The sequence below is a fragment of the Etheostoma spectabile genome, chromosome 16 (assembly GCF_008692095.1).
Source record: "Etheostoma spectabile isolate EspeVRDwgs_2016 chromosome 16, UIUC_Espe_1.0, whole genome shotgun sequence".
In the NCBI taxonomy this organism is placed as follows: domain Eukaryota; kingdom Metazoa; phylum Chordata; class Actinopteri; order Perciformes; family Percidae; genus Etheostoma; species Etheostoma spectabile.
In genome coordinates, this window is record NC_045748.1 from 23,847,385 (window position 1) to 23,869,618 (window position 22,234).

General features: G+C 40.6%; 2 protein-coding genes across 4 annotated transcripts in view; both read left to right on the forward strand.

The window, feature by feature from the left end:
• The window catches only part of lrsam1 (leucine rich repeat and sterile alpha motif containing 1), a 34,918-nt gene extending 29,251 nt beyond the window's left edge, over positions 1-5,667 (forward strand). For 2 of the 3 annotated variants that reach the window (XM_032539233.1, XM_032539234.1), the window contains exons 24-25: positions 1,591-1,796; positions 2,758-2,880. In XM_032539233.1, the coding sequence (XP_032395124.1) occupies positions 1,591-1,796; positions 2,758-2,880 (329 nt within the window). Of the gene's footprint in view, positions 1-1,590; positions 1,797-2,757 lie in introns of all 3 variants that reach the window. The other variant, XM_032539232.1, reaches the window with a different exon arrangement.
• Positions 5,668-7,394: 1,727 nt separating this feature from the next.
• ndor1 (NADPH dependent diflavin oxidoreductase 1) lies at positions 7,395-21,813 on the forward strand. Its single transcript, XM_032539239.1, has 16 exons — positions 7,395-7,513; positions 9,414-9,553; positions 11,861-11,938; positions 12,245-12,342; positions 12,438-12,536; positions 13,968-14,069; positions 14,210-14,413; positions 15,687-15,814; positions 16,597-16,808; positions 17,177-17,284; positions 17,446-17,560; positions 19,426-19,572; positions 19,683-19,801; positions 19,958-20,052; positions 21,569-21,713; positions 21,747-21,813. The coding sequence occupies exons 2-15, from the start codon at positions 9,419-9,421 to the stop codon at positions 21,711-21,713; spliced, it is 1,785 nt and encodes a 594-aa protein (XP_032395130.1). The 5' UTR covers positions 7,395-7,513; positions 9,414-9,418; the 3' UTR covers positions 21,747-21,813.
• The last annotated feature ends 421 nt before the right edge of the window (positions 21,814-22,234 follow it).

Consider the following 22,234-nt stretch of genomic DNA (forward strand, 5'->3'; position numbering starts at 1 on the left):
ACGTATATATCTGTCCTGTCTAAAAATAAAGGGAATAAAAAACCCAGAAAAAATAACTTAAAAAAAAAAAAAGAATAGTTGGCTCCAGCACTGTGCATCCTTGCCACTGATCGCTCCATATCAACTGTGTCAATGTATGTGTTAATCCATCCGGATTTAGTGATTCTATGTGGAGGTTTCCAGCGTAAAGCCAGCATCGTCTTGGCAGCATTGATGCCTTTTAAGAACATACGTCTTTACCAACATGTCATCTTTAGTGGGGAGGTATCATTCAAGAGTAGCACAGCTGGAGAACAGGGTACAGTGACATCCAGTAGATTAGATAAAGTAGCACAGACCTCACCCCCAAAAAAGCCTCACGTCCTTGCATTCCCAATACACATGCATGTATGAGTCTATAAGTCCATCCGAGCACAGAGTGCAGATTGGAGATGTTAAACTTTTCATGAGAAGGTTTCTCCTAAGAGTGAGGATATAATTGAAATGGATCTGTTGATGGTCTGGGTTTTTTAGAGGAAAAGACAATCAAGGACCAATTCTAATCCCAGTCCAGTGAATCGCCTCTGATGTAGTGTTCCAGATCGCTAGACCATACATGTAAGATAGGGAGGGTTTTATAAGAGGCATCCCAGATAAGTGAATATATTCAGGAGACCAAACCTCTTTTTCGGCCTCTATTGAACAGAATGGAGTGCAAAGGGTGGGTAGTAAGAGGATAACTTCATGGTACTCCATATGCTTTCATAGATGAGGACGGCGGAGTAAATCAGATCCTCCAGTCTATGTGGGGGTGCTAGGTTCTTTTCTATAGGTTCCCAACAAAATATATCCCTTTTAAAGTACATTTAGAACAGAAGAATGTGAGATTAATTGCAAGTTACTACTATGGACAATCATGCAATTAATCGCAATTAAATATTTTAATCATTTAACAGCCCTGACATAATATATTTAGTATAATTTGGCAAACTTCAATGAATTCATGTTTAACCCTTGTGTTGTCTTCCATTTGACCATGCACTTGTTGTAAAATCAGTACATTGCTCACGTTTTTTGATCCCTTTTTTTTTTTCAACGTTTAACACTTTTTTTCACTACCGTGTATAACACCAACTTTTTCCACTAGTTTTGCACTTATTTTTGGAATGCATGGTTGATTAACCTCATTTATAGTAAATTATACCTAATTCTTGAGTCAAAAAGGCCAAAATTATTAACTATTAGCAGTAGGATAATCACAGAACGGTATAGGTTAATGTTCAGTCGGGATACTGTTTTTGAAATATTTACAATTTTTTTTCAAATGCTAAAAAATTGAATAAATCACCCAAAATTCAATGAAAGTAGACATCCGATTTTTTCTTATACTTGCAAAGTGCGTTATATGGTAACATCCATGTTATATTTGGGTAAATAAAATGAGGTCGTTGAAAAAGAAATCCCTATTTCTGATTTTCAAAATTTTACAAAACAAGGGTAAAATAACAAAAACATATTTTTTAGCCTATTTAAAGGATGATGTGTAGGACTGTAAGACTCAAGGGGAGTCAATGAGAAGCCAACCTGTTCACTTACCCTCTCCTCCACCAGGAGCTTGTAAGTCCGTCCAGCAGGACGCAGAGGCCGAAGTCGCCCCCACAGCTCCACCCCCTTGCTCCCCTCCGTCGTTTCCCAGCACCTCCACCATCCAGATGCCCAGCCCACCACTCACCCCGGGGACCCCCGTCACCCCCTCCGCCCCCAGCCCTGTGGACGGACCGGGGGGCTCAGAGTGTGTGGTCTGCATGGAAACCGGGGTAAGAAAAGTCCTCAGCAAAACAAGGCAGAAACTAACACCTTCAGTCTCAGTAATAATCAATGCCACGTTTAAAATTGTCTTATATGTTTTAATTACTCAAAATGTCTTTGAAAGCTTTGAAGGTTGGATGCTGGATCCTAAATGTGAATAATCCGCAATAAAGCTACCAGGACAGGACTCCAATTTGATAGAATTTTAGTGCAGTTGAGTGCTGTTCTAGTAGCTTTATTTGTTTTACATACTCATATTTAGATGTAGGGGTCAGTCATTTTAGTAATGTCTGCTTATCAATACAGTCAGCAATTGCAGCGGCAGCAGTCGCTGTGACACAATGATAATGGAGGCAGTTAAGGTACTCTTACACCGAGAAACACACCAAGCAGCGGCGAAGCGCGTCCTGTGGTGATCTGCCATGCAATGTCTACGGAAAGAAGCGACCGTTTGATTCTGCAACGAAAATTCAACTTTTGGCAAGGAAGTGCAGCAAAAGAATACCCTCGGCCAATCCATGGGTACACTGCAGACTGGAACTGCTGAAAGCTCATTTCGGTGTACTTTCAACGGTGCCCATTTGCCAAAATGTCAACAAAGCACATTTTTCTCGATTTAGTTAGAGGGGGGGCCCACAGTGTAAGACTTTGAAAACTCCTACAAAATTCCTACACCCGTCTTGCGCTGAATTGTTGGGTCTTTGTGTGATCTAGAGTGTGATCTAGACCTATAAAGGGTCCTAAGATGACTCTTGTTATGATGTGACACTATAAATAAAATAAAATTGGTTATGGAAGGCTACAGGCAGATGATTGCTCTTCATAGTGCAATCTGCATGGAGTGCTGCTCGGGTGTGTAGAAAGTGTGTCCTTTCAGCTTTGGATCCAAGTGTACAACGGTTTAAACTTAGTAGACGTGTACACACTCTTCCAGGCGACCGATTGTGTCTTGTCTTTCCCTCTCTCCAGTCTCAGGTCATCTTCCTGCCCTGTGGCCATGCATGTTGTTGTCAGGTCTGCAGCGGCGCTCTACAGAACTGCCCTCTGTGTCGGGCCAACATATCCCAGCGCATTCGCCTCTACCACAGCTAGGACCAACTGCACTGTGCTACTCCTTCACTCTTCTTTATTTATGCATGGTCATAAAGCTGCTGTGAGCTGACCTCATGTATAAAAAAAGCTTTGAGCAGGTTTTAAAAGAGCTGAGTCACTTTAATTTTTATTAACCAAAAGTCTGAATAGATTTATTTTAAAGTGTAACTCTCGCCAAAATGCAACCTAAGGGGTTTTTGTGAATGCACTCAAGTCAAACTTTCGTTTAAAAGCATAATTAGGACGGAAGAACCACTTTTAAGATTCACCGTATTTTCGTTTTTTTGGTCAAATGGCCTTTTGAATGGGAGAGTTAGGGGCACTTTTATGCTAGCTTCAAAATAGATATTTTTAGAACTCTAAGAAGGCTCGACGCAACATGACACTCGGCTCTAAGTATCACCAAGGGCTCTACACTTTAAGAACATTGTTTGTGTTCACAGAGTTTACCAGAAAGAAAGCTTTTGAACAACTTAACTTTTGCCGGTCAAAAAGAGCCTATCTCCGAATGCAATAGCCTGACAAGCCAAGCCCACATCATCAAGATATTGGGTCTAGAAACTCACCACTGGCAGGGCTCAATCTGAGGGACAGGATGAACAATTGACTTTCAAATCCCCTCTGCACGCTACAACCAACCAGATCAACGCTGGTTGACAGATTAAACTTTTGCCGTATACGGTCGGCAAAAATCCGAACACATCTTCATTTTTTAAGAATAACTTCAGTGCTTCCAGTGTCTTCCAGTGTCGCGGCCAAAGCCGAATCGAAAGACAATCTTTTTTTGTTTTCAAGTAGCGGGGAATTCACGCAGAAGTCTGCCGTCCTTATGTTAGGCCCACCCACCGACTCTATACACAGTGTGATTGTGATTGCTGAGTTTATGTGTAGAGCCCCTGTGAGACTTGGAACAAAGTCTCATGTGACAAAATAGTGATGCGATCATAGTAGTGTCCCTAGCTCTCCCATTCAAAAGGCATTTGACCTAAAACAAGAATCGGGTGAATCTTAAAAGCTGTGTTTCCGTCCTAATTATGCTTTTAAATGAAAGTTTGACTTAGGTACAATCACAGAAAGACCCTAGGTTGCATTTTGGCGAGAGTTACGCTTTAACGGTGTTGTGTTTTTGGTTGTGTGAGCCTGTTTTATTTTGTTCTTTTTAAATATTTTTGTTATATTTTTTTAAATTATATACTTAGCGCCAAGTGGGCTACACCGCTCACTGGTTGAAGACTTTCTTATTTTAGTTTCTCAATTGATGTGTGCCTTCTTCTGAAAATGTCTTTTTTTTTTAACTTTCTGTGTTGTCTACCAAAGTAACACCTATCCAACATTTATATAAGTTAACATAAAACGTGATCTATTGATTGTCATTGCTTTTGCCATCATTGCTGGCTGTCATTGAATCACTGAAGCAACCTCATCTTGTTGCTCTTCAAGTTTCCTGATGGAATTATGTATCAAGTGTCAATAGGGTGGATTATATATCTATGCATATCAAGACAATTTAAGGGGAACTCATTGCTGCCCGGGTCAAAAGCGATAGCTGTTGTTTTTTTATCGTTATTGTTTTCAACAACGAAACACAATTTAGCAGCTCTCAATATGACAGTTAAAGGGTAACTACCTTTTTTTTAACCCTATTTCCCTATGTTTTTGTCTAAGTGACTGATCTTTGAACAGCAATCAACAACAATCTTTGACATTGGTCCAGTATTAAGTGAGATCGCTGCAGTCGACAGCGGCGAAACAAGCTACGATGTAAGTTAATAGGGCAATTGTCCAGCTTGTTTTTACCTTCACAAAAGTGCTTATTTTGGCACAGATTAATATTCTAAGTGTTAATCTGAAAAAGCTCTGAAGTTGCTAGCCATTATAACATTGTAGATATGACCGAAAACACGGAAAAGCATAATATGTCACCTTTTAAAAAGTGGGCGGTTACTGTTGAGCTCTGTTAAAGATGCTATTAAGTTGCATTATGGGAAATGTAGGATCCAGGGATTTTGGAAATTGCCCTATGCTATGGACTAAAAGTCAGGATTTCTCAGACTGTGCTGCTTTGGTGTTAAACCTTGTTTTCTGAAAAGTTTCTCTCACCGTTCCCCCAGTTTCATGGAAGTGCAATACTAAATTGGTGGAGTACCCCTTTAAAATTAGATTTTAACACTTTTTAAGATCACATAATAAAGGAGGACACACCTTATGCTCTATATTATGCCAGTTTTGGGGGGGATATTTTGGATATTGCTTCAGTAGTGCATACAATCCTATTTCAAAAACAATCAAATGACCACAACCCATTTGCCGAGCACTCCAGCTGGGCCTTTTGGGGACTCCTAGGGTCTCCTAGGGTCTGTGGTCCCTGGGCAGATGCTTGCTTACCTGGATTGGAAATCCAGCCTTGGACATCACTCTAGTTTTTTGATCCCACTCTTATTTGAATTGCTATATATGGTGCATATGTATGAAGTGACGACACATAACCTGTTTGTAGCCATCACTAATGCTATTATACTCTGTCAAGTGCTCTTAACTTCAACATCCCAGCATGTTTCAGGAAATATCTTTACTTATGACTGTTAAACGTAGTGTGTTAGAGATTTCACTTCTATATAAATCAGACATTTCATGTCAACAGACAGTGTAATGTAAAATATGTGTGTGTTTTCCATGTACTCATCTTGTGGTTAATGTAAAAGCTTTCTGTTGCTGGAGAGATGAACTGCTCCTACACAGACAGCAACATCTGGAAATGTACTGAAATACAGTAGGCTTTACAAACAGTCATGTTGTTGAGTCTTAACCATAGACTTCATGAAACCGGTCTAAACACAAATATGTTTTTCACAGTTTGACATCCGATTTCATTTGCTTATACTCCCTAGATTAGGAAATGATTTTGGAATCAGCCCATGTTTTTCTGTAAGTTCTGAAGAAGACCTCACATTGGAAAAGTAACATTTGCAGGAACCTTGATGGGAACCTTGTTGATCGTTTACCGTAGTTATGGCATTTTATTTAATTAGTCTGCAGGAAGATGCAATATAAAAACTGGTAAAAGAAGTACTCTGATCCTTGCTACAATTTTGAAATACTTCATTGCAAGTACAAGTCCCACATCCAAAATGTTACTTAAATAAGGTCTGAAAATGTGTCACTGTTAGACCTGTAGCATATTTTGGTCTATGGTTGCTGGTCTTGGTGGAGCTAGTTTCAAAGGTCCCATGGGATGCAGATTCCACTTTATGAGTTTTTCTTTTTAACGTTAATATGCGTTGCCCCAGCAAGTGGTCACCCAGAAGTGGTGATAGGTGTAAACCGAGCCCTGGGTATCCTGCTCTGCCTTTGAGAAAATGACGGCTCAGATGGGCCGATCTGGAATCTTGCTCCTTATGAGGTCATAAGGGGCAAGGTTACCTCCCATTATCAGCTTTGCCCACCCAAGAGAAAGAGACATGATGGCTTTCAAACAAGCAAAGTGTTGGTTGGTCAAGGCCACACCCCCAGCCTCCACCTTTAATTATTTAACAGCTGTTACTTCAGCTATAACCTGCTTTTTCCAGTGTTTAGTTTGAATTAACATTATTTTAGAGTAAATCAAGCTGTCAGCTAGCGGTTAGCCAAATTAGCTGTTGGCTAAACTAATGTTAGCTTCTCCGTGGAGGCTAACTGCAGAAGCGTGGGAACAAATGGTGATTTGTTCAGTGTCATAAATCCTCGTAAAACAGGATTCTCATCTTGCGCATGCTCACATATCGGGCACCGACAGCTCCCCCTCATCACCAACATGAGTTCCACCAATCAGAGGCATCACTGTGGGATTGTTCAAGATTGTGGGTGAGGAAGTACTTACCCAAGACATTGCGAATAAAAGACGTTTATCTCAAAACAAGGTTGGTGCCCCATGAACCTTTTGCATCTACACGAGCATATACAATTGCTTAGTGGTAGCTGGTTTTTAAGTCTACCATCGACGGTTACGATTTATTTTGTGGCTTATACTCCTATTGTCAATGAAGGCATTGCATTGTATTTTTTACTTCTGGAACTGATGTGGGCAGGACTGTTAAGCTCTATAGCTACACACTATAGAAATGGCACATCCTAAGGAAAGCTTATTGTGGGACTGGCTCTAGTGGCTGTAATTCTGCACCAAGGTTCAATTTCGGGAAAGATATTTCATACAGTATTAGGGGATCACTACTGCCTATATAAAAGAATCCAAAAAGCACCATAGGTGACCCTTTACTTTATATACAGTTAGGCAATTTAGTCCAATAAAACAGTTGTTTTATGTTTTTGCTTGTATCTATGCTTTTGTGCCCGGAAAATGACATTTGGGCTGCAGTACTACTACCTACTGTACTTTTTTTTTTCATAGAGGGTGGTTGTACTAAGTAGAAGTGCCAAATCTCTGATTTTCCGTGTGCGGCTTTGAATGTAGCATCACTGACGCACGCACTCGAGCCCATAGACATATGCACGAGCCCACGAGCCAGTCACAACGTGAAACGGGCTTGCCGTAAAGTGGAGCGTTGATGTTTAGAATGAGGAGTTGTTTGCCTTCCTTGGTGGAGTTATTTGTTAATTTTATTAGCGTTCAAGGGTATTGTTGGCGAAGATAGCAACGGTAAGTGTCTTGTTTACTTGATAGTTGGTGATATAAGTGATTCATAGAAAATAAAAATAAATACGAACAAAAATAATTGACCATATGTACTGGCCAGCTAACTAGCAGCTAGCAACACAGTGATGTCCAATAACGTTATAAAACTAGCTAGCTAGCTAACTAGCTAGATATCCGGTTCTAGGTTGTAAACCGTCACTGGGGTAACTTAACGTCCTGAATATTGAAGTAGGAAACTGCATTATAAGAGAGTTAACGTTAGTCTTATTAATGTAATTATGGTGTTTTCTCTAACGTTACAAGTAATAAAAAAAAAAGTAAGAACATGTTTAGCTGCTGGCCAAGGTTATGGTCCGAAGAAGACGTATTTGATTAAATAATTGCTACTTAAAAAACCGACATGTCACACCAATAAAATAAACTAATATGCTTAAATTGAGCATGTTAAAAATGGATTGATTGCACCATGTTCCCTATATGAACACTACACTGGCAGAAAGTTAACACAATATCTCATTGCATGGTTACAATGATTACAATAATAATATGGTTGTTGGGTTTTTAACCCTGTGAATGCTGGATGACAAGTATTAGCCGCTTCAGGGCTCCTATCAGAGAGCACGAGTCATCAGATGGAGTTCAACCTTTTAATTGGTGGAGAGTAGACAGGCAGTCACAAGCTGTACATTGTTGCTTGTATGGATGAACGAATTAATGATTGAATGAAGGAAGGAATGTTGAATGAATGAATGGATGAATGAAGTTTCTGAAATAAATCCAAAAAAGAAGATACATTAGCGCCACAGCTGATTTGCCTATTATTATCTAGCAGAATAGGGTATTATTAATCTAATCAAACTAAAATACTGACAGAAGATATACAACTATCCCAATGCGCAAATGAAATTAATATCCCATCCTGCACAGCACCAAAAACGAGTCACACACAAGCTAGCAACATCTATGGTGTGCAGTGGAAAAATTAGCAAGCTAGCAAAACACAAATAAGCTAACTGCTTCACATTACAGGGTACGGTTAACATTAGCATAACGTTTAAGACAGAAACAACTTATGGATAGCTTAATCTGCTTTTACAATAGCTAGATATAAGTACCAACTTACATCGTCTCTGACTTCAATACATGCGACTGCCGTAATAAAGTAACACAAAGTGTCGCGGCGATTTCTGACGTAACTTACGTAACTAACGTACGTAATGAACGTAGCTGTAACTAACGTAACTTTAACTACACAGTCTCTGTAGCATGAGGAATTCACAACAATGGTTGTATAATGACCTTAAAAATCCTATCAAACAGCACAGTTCCCAACCATTGGGCCACATGCTGTTATTAATTATTTGTGCCTTATTACTGTAAATCATCACTAGATACATATCCGTGATTATTGTTTCCTGTAGTTGTTTAAAGTAACGGATATAATCTGTGGATTTAGAGACCACTCCGTGTGTGTAAGGGATATGTAATCATTCATTTGTCTGACACTTACATTCTCTTCTTGTATATTGGACTTCAAAAATCGATTCATTTATTTTGAATGGAATTTTCGCCAAAAAAATCGATATTGAATCGTGACATTTTCTGAATCGTGCACCGCTACTAAAGACACGTTTTACTCTCTGACCTTTGAAACACTCAATACGTTCATTCTGTTATCGTGTCTATATTTTATGTAATTGTGAATTTCGGCGTGTTGTTGTTGGGAAGCTTTGTTGTGGGTGTTTTGTTACTACATTTTTGCATACAGTACCTTGGGACTTCTTTGTACAGCACTTTGGTCAGCTTAAACTGTATTTAAATGTACTCTAGGGATAACTTTCGAACTAACTAACTTTACTTACTTCTAAAATGACAGATGGTTTTGTGACTTTGTTTCTCTCAGTCAAAATGTCCAGTCCTGCTCTGCTGGTCCTGTATGGGAGCCAGACTGGTACGGCCCAGGACACGGCCCAGAGGATTGCGCGGCAGGCGCTGAGAAGGCACCTGCAGGTTCAGGTGCTGCCTCTGGATAACTACGTCGTGGTAAGTAGGTGTTGGGCGACGTCTACAGTGAAACACCACGATGGATGATGATGCCGATATTTTATCAATATCGTCATAGGAGGCTAGATATCGTCCTAATTTTTGGATATCGTGATATCACACCAGTGTTGTCTTTTTCTGGTTTTAAAGGCTTCATTACAGCTAATGATGTCATTTTTCTGAACTTTCCAGACATACTAGCTGTTTTATTGTTCACCTTTACACACTTAGTCATTGTATCCACTCAGTGTTGTTGTCCAGACCACCTAAACCGAGACCAAGTCATCGCCAAGACCAGAGTGTATCGAGACCGAGTCTAGACAAAAACCAGACCAAACAACTGAAACATACAGTATACACACCACTGGCTAATATGTATAGCTAATATTTGCTAAATCCCTTTGGGTGAGGGGATTTGCTAGCGTCACTTACACTTACCTTTCTTACACATTAGTGGTTATTATTGATCAAAACTCTGTGTGTAAATATTTAGTGAAAGCACCAATAGTCAACCCTACAATATTGACATTAATGTATTTGGTCAAAAATATTGTTTTGTTTTTTCCCTATCTACCAGCTTTACTTGTGCTATATTGCGCAGGTTAATTATATAGGGGGGAAGTTACATACACTTACACATACACTAACGCACTCCCATTCATACACACACACACACACACCCCTAATATGGTTGCTAATTTAGATTTTTAATTCTGATCAATTATGGAAAAAATATAGCAATGACGAATATTTAACAGATTACTAATTGTCTTTTGGAAAGATGTTGCAATTATGGGACTTCAAAAACAGTTAATAAACAACAACAGAGGAAACACCTTGAAATTTCCTTTGACACTTTTGCCTTTTTGAAGTTATTTCTGTCATTCAGAACACAAGACAAAATAAAAGTCTACTTGCAAAACAGTGTTTTTTTCTTCTTCTGATGAATCTGTTTTTGTGATCATTAGGAGCCGACATCATAATCACGATAACATTTTTGATCAGTCGCACATCCTGGGGCTGGACAATTAATCGAAAATGAGTTGAAATTCTGAAGCTGTTTTTCATGTATTTATCCCATGATGATAATTTCCATAATTTATTTCTGATGATAGGCCTAAAACATTTTACTGCTTGTGCATAATGTATGAAATTAACACTCGCCAGTCACCACATGCGGAGGCACACGCAAACACTGGCGCACACACCAGACGCCAGCCAACGTTTACCTCAGGCTAATTAATTCCAACAGAAACCACGATGGAATTAAATGACAACTGATGATTAACCACTGAACCCCAGGATACAGGGTCTCAGTTCACCTTCCTAGAGGCTCTGACACACTTTCTGCACTCTGGACAGCTGTAGGCTGGTACTGGTGTTGATGTTCTGGGCATGTTCTGGTCGGACACACGCAGCCTCTTTCCTGAAACCGCCTGGACTGGCACAAGTCCACGGCATGCCGCAGTCTGACCTCCGAGCCTGTCTCCAGCGCCTCCACCTGCCGGTTCTCGGCTGTGTGTCTGCCTGGTTTACTTTCGGACGGCCGATTTAACTCGCCGGTCCTCATCTATGTCGGTCAATGTGTCACGTAGCTCTCCACAAGCAGAAAAAAAGAGGAGCTTTAAACGCAACTTGCTGGTTCAAAAAGTTAGGACTAACAAGTTAATTAGCAGTTGAAAAACCTATTTACATTTTTATCATTTTAATAGACAATACCATTTATACCAAAAAATATAAAAATGCAGTGTCTGTCGTCGAATCACAAAAAAATTAATTTATCATTATTGAGGTGAAATGTGAAATTAATCAATATGAGGTCATATCGTAAAGTCCCAGTCCAGGAGACTCAGACATACTTTTTTGGGATTAGGATTAGGCCAACAAATTGTTTGGTTTGTAATGCGTACCTAACCGAAAGCCTCGTACCGCACGGTTCAATACGAATATGTGTATCTCCCCCCCCCCGTTATTAAATAATCTTAATTTGATGTGATTATTTTAATTGCCCCCATGCAGCACTGATGTATCTAAAAGCTAGCATTAGAGTTTGTAAGTAAGATTTTGTAAGGGAAAGGTTTGCCTTGCCTCGGGGCTAAGCCCCCCCCCCGGATTTCTTTTAAATGCTTCTGTGTAAGTCATTAAAATCTCCCGAACTTTCTTCACATATCCAAAGTCATGCACTGGAGTTTTTTTTTCTTCCATAACACAGTAGTGGGGGACATTTGTTAGGGGTATGTTAAATCCCGTGTGTGTGTCTGTGTGTCTGTGTGTGTGTGTGTGTGTGTGTGTCCTCTCATCAAACAGGCCAACTTGATCTCCGAGTCTCTGGTTGTTTTTGTATGCGCCACCACTGGCCAAGGAGACCCTCCAGACAATATGAAGGTGATAAAACAGAAAAAAGATAAAGACATGCAGTTAAGTGGAGGAATACTATAATTCACTTTTGTGGGGACCTGTACGTTTTACTGTTCTCATAATCAGTGTGAAAAACCGTACAATGCATGTGAATATGGATGTGCTTGAATATGACTAGAGTGTTTGCAGTTAAAAAAATTGTACGTCAATAGTTATATAATGTTCAGATTTTCTTATTTAGAAAATACAAATTGTTGAAATAAGACAACCCATAAATTTGTATATGTCTGAACATGTCCACTTATGTTTTTCTGCCCATCTGTTTCTTCAAAGAACTTCTGGAGGTTTATCTTTAGGAAGTCTTTGCCTGTTGGTTCTCTGGGTCGCTTGGACTGTGCCATAATGGGCCTGGGGGACTCCTCCTATCCTAAGTCAGTGCTTTTTCTGGTTTACGGACCTCACAGTACACATCAGAATGACTCGTGGCCTTAAAAATCCAATAATTATCAACCACTTTCCCCCGTAGGTTCAATTTTGTGGCGAAGAAGCTTCACAAGCGTCTTCTGCAGCTGGGTGCCAACATCCTGCTTCCTGTCGGGCTGGCCGATGACCAACACGACCTGGGGTAAGAAGTCCAATCAATTTTATTAATAGTATTTGTAAATCGTAACAAGAGTTATCTCAAGACACTTTACATATAGAGTAGGTCTAGACCACGCTCAGCGCACAGCATTTTAATATAGTTTTTACCTAACTTTTTTTCACTTTGGAAAAAAAAAATCTACCCAGATTTTCCCCACTTATTTTTATTTTTTTTAAATAGTTTTTTGGGCCTTTCTGCCCCTTAAAGGTTAATAGTCGCATCCATGGCGCACAGAAGACGGGATGCACACATCCATCTCCCCAGGATAAACGCTCTTGACTGTCTTAATTCTGCACAGATCTCTGTTATTGTAGTCCTGTTTACTAGTTCATTATTTCATCCATGCGTGGGGCAGTGGAGCCGTGCGTACTGTCACCTGCCGTGGAGACACTGGCCTCACTAACCTCTCCTCCTCTGATCGCGCTGGACTTAGTTTCACTGAGCCTACTAACACCTAACACTCAAATAAATGGCATTACATCAGTGAGTTCAAACTGCTTATTGTGCGTAATTTGGACTGACACGCGTGTGGTTCTGTATCTGGTGTGGCGTTGGCACTATTCTCTTGATTTCCAGTTCGACATTAGACATTTTTTGAGTGAAAGAGAAGTGTAGCATACATCGTCATAGGTAACAAGCTAACCATTGCAAAGGGTTGTGCCAATGCTGGGAACAGGCAAATTGTGTCTTTATAGTTGGATCCATACGATGTGACAGACTTAGGTTAATATTTCATCAGGTCCTAGGGCTACTGGGATGTGTTAAGTGGACCCCATAAAGTAATCCTACAACTGATTTTGATACTGTACAGTATGGATGGTAGCCACAGGACATGCTTTGAATTCATAATATTTAACAACAACAACAGTGTTAGGGACAGATCAGATGGCAAGAGACTTGAGACTTGACCAGGACTCGATGCAAAAAACTTGAGACTTGACTTAGACTTGCCCCTCAAAGACTTGAGACTCGACTTGGACTTCCAAAAAATGACTCATGAACATCTCTGGCTCTGAGACGGGGAACAAACTTCCCATTCATATTAGATCCTCCCCTACTGCCAAGATCTGTAAGACTCGTTATAAAGCACATTTTTAGTATTTTTTATTCTTTTCTTCGACTCAGTTTAGGGACATTTGTACTGAAGTGTGTCGTTTGTATTGTGTTCATTGTGTCTTCCTTTGTTTTTTATAACATAACTTTGTACAACACTTTGTTCAGCTAAGGTTGGTGTAAAATATGCTCTTTAAATAAATTGACTTGACGACAGATGGAAATATACATTATCCAAGATTATAAACATTTTCAGCAAAGTAGAGCGAGTCTGGAAGCGTGGGGAGAAAGAGGGGGATGGCATGCAACAACTGATCCCAGCTGGGATCCAACAGTTACCTCAAAATGTGTTTCCACCAGGTCCGACGCTGTGATCGACCCGTGGCTCACATCATTTTGGGAGAAAGTGTTGTCCCTGTACCCGCCTTTGGCCGGTGTGATTCCAATGAGGGAAGATGAACCGTGAGTATGCTCTGGATTCTCATTCTGTGGTTGGATATTTTGATTGAACGTTTGTGTCCTTCAAAAGCCGATGAACTCCTGTTTGGGTTTACTGTTGATTCAGAGTCAGTTGGAATTGTTTTTGCTTGATTTTGGGGCAGGCTCCCGCCAACGTACACTTTCCACTTCCTGGATGATGCGAAAGAGAAGACAGATGACAGGCTGAGGATTCCCATGGAGCAAACTGTCCCCTCCCAGTCCCATCCCTTTCCTGCCAGACTGGTGTCCAATAGGAGAGTCACAGACACGTCGCACTTTCAGGATGTGAGGCACATTGAGTTTGATATCACTGGATCCAACATTGAGTAAGTCCTCTTGAGGCTCTGTCTGACGTGTCCCCCTTTACATTAACCTGACATCCATCGGAAACAATAGGTTTCAGAGTGCATAGTCCGCACGGCCAGACCTTCCTCCACAGCGCTGCAGAGGTTGGTCTGGCGAGTCCACACAGCATTCCTGGATAGGAAAAAAACATGCCCTGGTTTATTGGCATTTTTTAAAACCAATCACAATCGTCTTGGGCGGCGATTAACACCAGAAGCAGCAGGGGTGCCTCGGCTCGGAAAGGAACTTGTTTTGGCGAAACATGTGGCTTGTGCACGTACTGTAGGAGCTCTGGAAGTGTGTGATGGGAATTTCACTTTAAAAAAAAAAAGCTAAAAATAATTTACTTGTTAGTTTGATAATCAAATTAGAATGTCAATACAAGAAAGCGGAAGGTGAGGGACATCCGGCAGAACCTCCGGAGACACCGGAACTATCCCATAAATAAACCGTTGTCGATATAGACTCCAAAGCGGATCATAGCTGTTGCTGCCTTCAGGCCACTAGGATCCTGAAAGACAACACTGCCTTACCTGTATTTCCCAGACCAGGATGTCTGTATAAGTGCCCAGATCACTTTCATGTAATGGTCCCGATAGCAAACTTACAAGTCAGACCTTAAACATATTTCTAACACTTTCAACACGACACAAGTCTGAACTAAATGACGTCATGTTAAATAAGAGACATGTACTGCCTTCCAAGATCATTGTTAGAAAAATTTAACTCTTATGCACAACTGAAATTAAACCAGTTTAATGACCTTTAAAAGAGCCAGTTGATGAGGAGATTCTTCTCAGATCAGTCCCCCTGTGTTGCGAATGTGGCCAAAGCCTTAGTAATAATCCACCATAGTAATAATCTACCCACCACTCTCCTTTATATAGTATATTTTTTTAATTTTCATTTATGCCAATTGCATACAGTAAATGTCATTAATAAATTAACACCCATAATACACATATATGAATTTCATGTTTACTGCTTATTGCAGATAGTCTAGCTAGCTGTCTCAATTTACCCTGCAGAGAACTGAGGAGCAGTAAATCACAGTCCTCGTAAATCCACCCGATTTTAAAAGAAAGCGGATTGAAACGGCATCTGTTGGATTTTCCTGCAGCATTGGAGAAATCCCCAAAGTGGAAAGCGAAGGATATAGACTAGGAGTACTGTGGTGAATTTGTGTGGTCCACTTTTTTTGTTCTTCTTGAATGCAGAATGAAAGTGGTAATTAGTTGTGGTAATGCTGTGTAGGTATGCTGCTGGTGACGTGGTGATGGTGCGTCCATGTAACCTACAAGAAGACGTACAGCAATTCTGTCAACTGCTGAGATTAGATCCAGAGGCCAGGTTCACTCTCAGGGCCACAGACAACACTGCAGGTAGGCCTGTCTGCCTGTCTGTCTGCCTGTCTGTCTGCCTGCCTGTCTGCCTGCCTGCCTGTCTGCCTGTCTGCCTGCCTGCCTGTCTGCCTGTCTGCCTGTCTGCCTGTCTGCCTGCCTGTCTGCCTGTCTGCCTGTCTGCCTGCCTGTCTGTATGGTTTCACTGTGTGCATTATCCAAGACTTTTGGTTCATAGAAATATAATAATAAATGTATATACAGTATATTTTTTAGCCTGCAATTGACTTTAGATGTAACACTGTATTCCAGATCCAGAACTGAAATTCCAGCTAATAACCTGCTCTTCATTAACACCCCTCTAACCTTTTTTGGAGTTGAGCCTACTGTTAATAGGATATCATCATATCAATACATTGATACAATACACTGTCTGATCACAGCCGGTGTGGCCAGACCGGTTGGATAACATGGCCGCCGAATTCAAAATGGCTCCACTTCACGGCGTTTTGTGGCTATTTGCAGTGTTTTTGCGTGCAGTGTGTTTCTGGTGTTAGCCTTGATTTTATATATATATATATATATATGTATAGATATAGATATAGATATATAAACATGACAAACTCTCCGGAAATGGTTATTCTTCACTCAAGTTTTTGTGCCAGAAAGTCACTGGACGCCACAATCTTCTGAACATAAGAAACACAAACAAACACACACAAACAAAGCCCACACGGATGGCCTTATTTTTTGACCGCAAAATAAGGCAAAATTTCGTGGACCTAGATTAATGGTGAAATGACCGTAACCCTCATTGTTGTCAGTTCCAGCCAGGCTTCCTCAGCCCTGCCCTGTGCGCCACCTGGTGGAGAGCTACCTAGACATCGCCGCTGTGCCTCGCCGCTCCTTCTTCGAGCTGCTGTCGACCTTTGCCACCAACGAGCGGGAACGGGAAAAGCTGATGGAGTTGAGCTCCACGGCAGGCCAGGACGAGCTGCACGGCTACTGCAACCGCCCCCGACGCACCGCGCTGGAGGTGACGCCTCAGGGTTAGAGACAGGACTGGGCTGGGAGCTCAGTCGAGGCCAGGAAAAAAAAAAATCACACGCTTCCTATTAAAACCTTGCCTTTTGATCGAGCTTTTTCCTTTATTTTAAAGCCCCTGAGCATAGCATTTCATGATTATAACATATTTTTTAATTATTATGATAGCGTATGTACATTTTGTTTGTTGAAAAATGAGGCTCTTAAAAATAGTCAAAGTGTTGCTTATAGCACATTCATCTCAATGAGAGTATTGCTGTCTGCCTGTCTCTTGTTGCTTCCAGTAGGAGACAGACCTATTTCTACACATAGAGACATGTCCTTGGGTGACTGTGTTTTGTTGTGCTCTTGCTTGTGCAGGTCTTGGCAGATTTCCCCCACACTACAGCAGAACTCAAAGTAGACTATCTGCTAGATCTGTTCCCCGATATCCAGCCCCGCTCGTTCTCCATTGCCTCCTCTCTCCAGGTAGCTCATCCTTTATAACATTATAACATTTTACTATTTATATGTTATATTGCTGTGTTTCATCTGGATGCTTTAGGCAAAGCCTACTTACGTTTAATCAGTAGACAGAAATCACAGTGTGAAATTCTGACTCATTCGAGAAAATCCTTCTCTCTGCACAGGCTCACCCACACAGGCTTCAGGTCCTGGTAGCTGTGGTTAGTTACAAAACCAAGATGTATAAACCGCGAAGAGGCCTCTGCTCCACCTGGTTAGCCTCCCTGGACCCTGCACAAGGTCTCTCACCACACTTTACAAGTGCTAAGATCCCAGCCACAGAGATGACTTCATTCTGATTGGCTGGAGGTTGTGTGTTAATATCAGACATGCATACATTGTGTTCCTTTTCTCGGTTAGCGTCTCTCAGTAGCGTGCAGCTTAAATCACTGTGTTACCATGTTGAAGTAAATGTGTCAACATGGCCTTATGCAAGAACCCCTAGTATGAACAGGCATACAAGGGATTGAAGATAATTTGTGGCATTCACCAATTTCTTCTCACTTTGTTGAAATGTCAAATATACATAATTACGACTACATTTCTACAAAACAGTTGCTGAGTTTTAATTGATGTTCAAATGTTCAGGCAAAGAACATTAAGGGAGTTTCATTTTTCAACTTAATTTTCATCCCTGAATTGCAATTGCTTTTACAGCAGGGCATACAAGACATTAAACATAGATATATCATAAAGAAGGTGTCCTGATTACCAGTGGGTTAGAAGACCAACTTTCACATTATGAAATTGTATAAAGCACAGCATCAATATCATCAAAAAAAACCGAGGCGGATAGATTAAATGGCAGCAGCATGTAAATGAATACAAATACACACACTTGGCTTTTTCTTTTAAATTTTAATTAAGTTTCTTGTTGTTTCTAGTAGTGTAGTAAAATAATATTTTTATTTTGATCTCTTTTCATTTTCCCTTTGGACTTAATTATGACTAAGAATATCCTTTAAACACATATATTAATAGTACACACACACACACACACACACACACACACACACACACCCTAGGTCAACACATTTATAAATGATCTCACACGCAAGAAGATTTTCTTGTTTGATTAAAACAATTTAATGGAATGGGATTTGTAATCTTACATATGTAAGTAAACCACAACAAAGGGTTAGAAAAACTAGGAGGGTAAAAAACAAAAAACAAGCACTTAACTGCCCAGGAGAAGATAAACAACATCTACCAGACACAATGCATAGGAATTATATATATGTACTAGCAAATAATAACAATAAACCCACTATAAATTACATTCTCTTAATGCAGTGTAACTGTAGCATGTAAATAATGCCCCTAAGATGAGTGAGGACCAGGTGTAACCTAGGTAACGCCAAAGTTTACTTTGCTAAATATATCACATTTTTTGTTTAACCCTTGTGTTGTCTTCCCGTAAACCATGAAAAGAAACCCCTGTTTTGGTCATTTTTTTCAACATCATTATCACTTTTTCCGACATTTTTGTCAATTTTTCAATGTTGTGGGTTCTTTGTTTTTGGTGGTTTTTTTCCCCTGAGTGTTTTGATATTTTTAATGCAACGCTTATTTCAATGGCCAATTTTTTGTGACAAACAACAACAACAATTTGATTTTAAAATCAAATTTGACCCAAGGACAAAATGAAGGTGAAATGGTTATTCCAGAACATTGCACTTTAGGTGTGTGTGAATTTCCCAATTAAGTAATTTATATAGTTCTATTTTATATTGATTATCTGTTAGGAAAAGTCTTCTGTGCACAATGTAAAGTGTTCCATTACAGAAAAGATAGAAAATAAATATTTGTGTGCTGTAAAGTGGTTAGAAAAAAATGAAATCGGAATCTGCTAAAAATCAGAATCAGTAGGTCAAACTCAACGAGAATCGGCCTAGAAAATCTCTAAGATAAGCCATGTTTCAAATAAATGCTTGGGGTCCTGAAACTGATACAAATAAACATAGCTATTAATAGAAATATTTGTATTTTGAAAGCAGAAGTGTCATACATAATTACCTACAGTTTATAAAAATGTCACATAACTTGTATACAAGTCCTTTAAAGCCATGTCACTGGTGTTTGTGTAATATTAAATGGTGTTCCAGGGGAGAGATATGTGCCTCTGTGGGTGAAGAAGGGGACCCTGAGGTTCCCTAAAGAGAAGGCCACCCCTGTGATAATGGTTGGACCCGGAACAGGAGTGGCACCCTTCAGGTCGGCTTTACAAGAGAGGATCGCTGAGGGGAAGAACGGTGAGATCTTTACCGCTCGGAATTTCGTTTTCTGTTAGTAAATGACATCACTTTACATCGTTCCCCAGCTCTGACATGACACCCCTCCCTCTTGTCCGCCTGCTGTTCAGCCAACGTCCTGGTCTTCGGCTGTCGCTCTGAGCGGAACGACTTCTACTTCAGGACAGAGTGGGAGGAGATGATGAAGACGGGGCGCCTCAACCTCTTCACCGCCTTCTCACGAGACCAGGTCACAAACACTCCCTTAATATTCACGTTAATGATCACAGGAAATAATGAAGTCAACCAGGCTCTTTATTCTTCCTTGGAAAAGTTAGCGTTGCTATCAGAGAAGATGGTAAGTATCTGAACTCGTGGCTAATTATGAAACGTTTCTGTATTTCAGGAGGAGAAGGTGTATGTGCAGCACCGTGTGAGGGAGAACGCCGAGCTCATGTGGGACCTGATCGCCAATAGAAGGGCCTGCTTTTACATCGCTGGGTGAGTCCAAGGCTCCAAAACGTTTCCTTTTTTCTTTTTTCTTGGTCTATAGTCAGGTGACCATATAAACATTGATTATTCCTCCAGTTCATTCTGGCCATGAAGAGTCCTAAAGAGATGCCAATGGATGAGATAGTGGACAAAATCCTGTCATTTGTCCATGAAAAAGTACATCACACGAGATTGTCTAATTTTAACTTCAGCAGTCTGAGTTAGACCAACCCAGAGGATAGTCACAGCCTTTGGAAGATATCCAATGACCGTCTAGTAAGACTAGATTCTGAATCTACAGGGATACTACATATGGAAGACTTAACAAACCCTTTTTCTTTATTACTATTTTATATATGTATATAGGAACTGTGCACCTTGTTCCCTCCCCCTTTTTTCTTCTTCTGCACTACTTACATTTTATATTCTTACATTTTCTTATTTTATATCCGTGTCGACACTGTAAAGGTTTTGCTTCAATCTCGTTGCACAGGTACTGCATCAGTGTATAATGACAATAAAGGCTTTCTATTCTATTCCATTTCTTCACTGCGATGTAACTCGCTAGTGCAGGCTTCACAATAAAAACAACTTTAAATTAGCTTCTCTAGTCTGTACCCTGCGCTCAAGAGTATTTGGGGCAGCAGAATGGTGTGTGTGTGTGTGTGTGTGTGTGTGTGTGTGTGTGTGTGTGTGTGTGTGTGTGTGGGTGTGTTGTTTGTGTGTGTGTGTGTGTGTGTGTGTGTGTGTGTGTGTGTGTGTGTGTGTGTGTGTGTGTGTGTGTGTGTGTGTGTGTGTGTGTGTGTGTGTGTGTGTGTGTGTGTGTGTGTGTGTGTGTGTGTCGTCATTGAGTCAAAATAAGGGGTGTTTGTGTGTGTGGTAATAAAGGACGATGTCACCCAGTGCAACACGTTTTTAAAATCTCGTGGACAACAATGCAGCTCATGTCGCTACATAAATGTCCAGCGTCCTGACTTCAGGACACACGCTCCACAATCCTCAGCAGGGACACTGGCCAATTATAAATCTACCACTTTTTGTGTGTGATGCATGCATGTAGCCAGGGTGTGAAAAGCAGAGGTGGTGGGGGGGATGTTTGCACAACAAAACAAAACATGCAAGAATTAATTCCCCCCCCCCCCCCACACCACCATGGATCTAGAGTCGCTCGGCCGGCCGTGCCAAGACACCTACTTATGAACTTCAATATCCAATAGAAAATAATGTCAGAGTTAAATAGCACAGCGGGGTGTCAACATAAAACACAACGCCTTCAAGTCGGGGAGTTGGCGTAGTGACGGAAATTAAATACTTTCACCTAGTTTTTACCATCATATTGTTCCTGAACTTTAAAAGTAGACTTGATGCCTAAACTTACCCACTGTTTCTGGCAAAACTCCACCACCACAGCACCTGAAAGGACCATTGTCCCTTTTTAAAATAAAGAAATATATATATATATATATATATATAGATGTTTTATACGTATTATATATATATAGTGTTTTTTCTTCCTTCTATGCAGTAATGCTAAAGAAATGCCAACCGGTGTGTGTGACGCTCTGAAAGAGGTGTTCCAGCAGCAGGGGGGCATGTCGCCGGAGGACGCCGAGCAGATGCTGGCCACCATGGAGAGGACGGGCCGATTCCAGAGTGAGACCTGGTCCTGAGGACGGGCCGATTCCAGAGTGAGACCTGGTCCTGAGCACACTCCTCCGAGTGGACGTGAAGCCGCTGCAGCCATGGTGACGGCATGATCCAATCCCTGCTGTGGCATCAAAGTGGATTCACGTTGCATATGCAACCACGGTTCATTCTTGACCTTTTGCAACGGCATGTGTGACAAAAATAACCTCTGCACTAGGTTAACTAGCTTTTTGGAGCTGTCAATCATATCTCACAGTCCTTATTCAGCGAATGGAGCTGGCTCAGGTGTCATCACATAGAGTTAAAATGATCAATTAAATAAAAATCCAATTAAATTCCTATTAAAATCTGATATTAAGAAAAATCCCCAAATCAATCTTGTAAAGTGCTCATGTTCTGCTCATTTTCAGGTTCATAATTGTATTTAGAGGTTATATTATGTGTTTTATCAAAAAACATATTTCTGTTGTACTACACATTGGTGCAGCTCCTCTTTTCCCCCTGTGTGTTGAGCTCTCTGTACCTAGGTAAGGACTACTAGCCA

Coding starts and splice junctions, on each gene's coding strand:
- ndor1 (XM_032539239.1), top strand. CDS start 9,419: ATGTCCAGTCCTGCTCTGCTGGTCCTGTATGGGAGCCAGACTGGTACG. Junction 9,554..11,860: donor CTCTGGATAACTACGTCGTG/GTAAGTAGGTGT, acceptor CTCATCAAACAG/GCCAACTTGATCTCCGAGTC. Junction 19,573..19,682: donor GATCGCTGAGGGGAAGAACG/GTGAGATCTTTA, acceptor CCTGCTGTTCAG/CCAACGTCCTGGTCTTCGGC.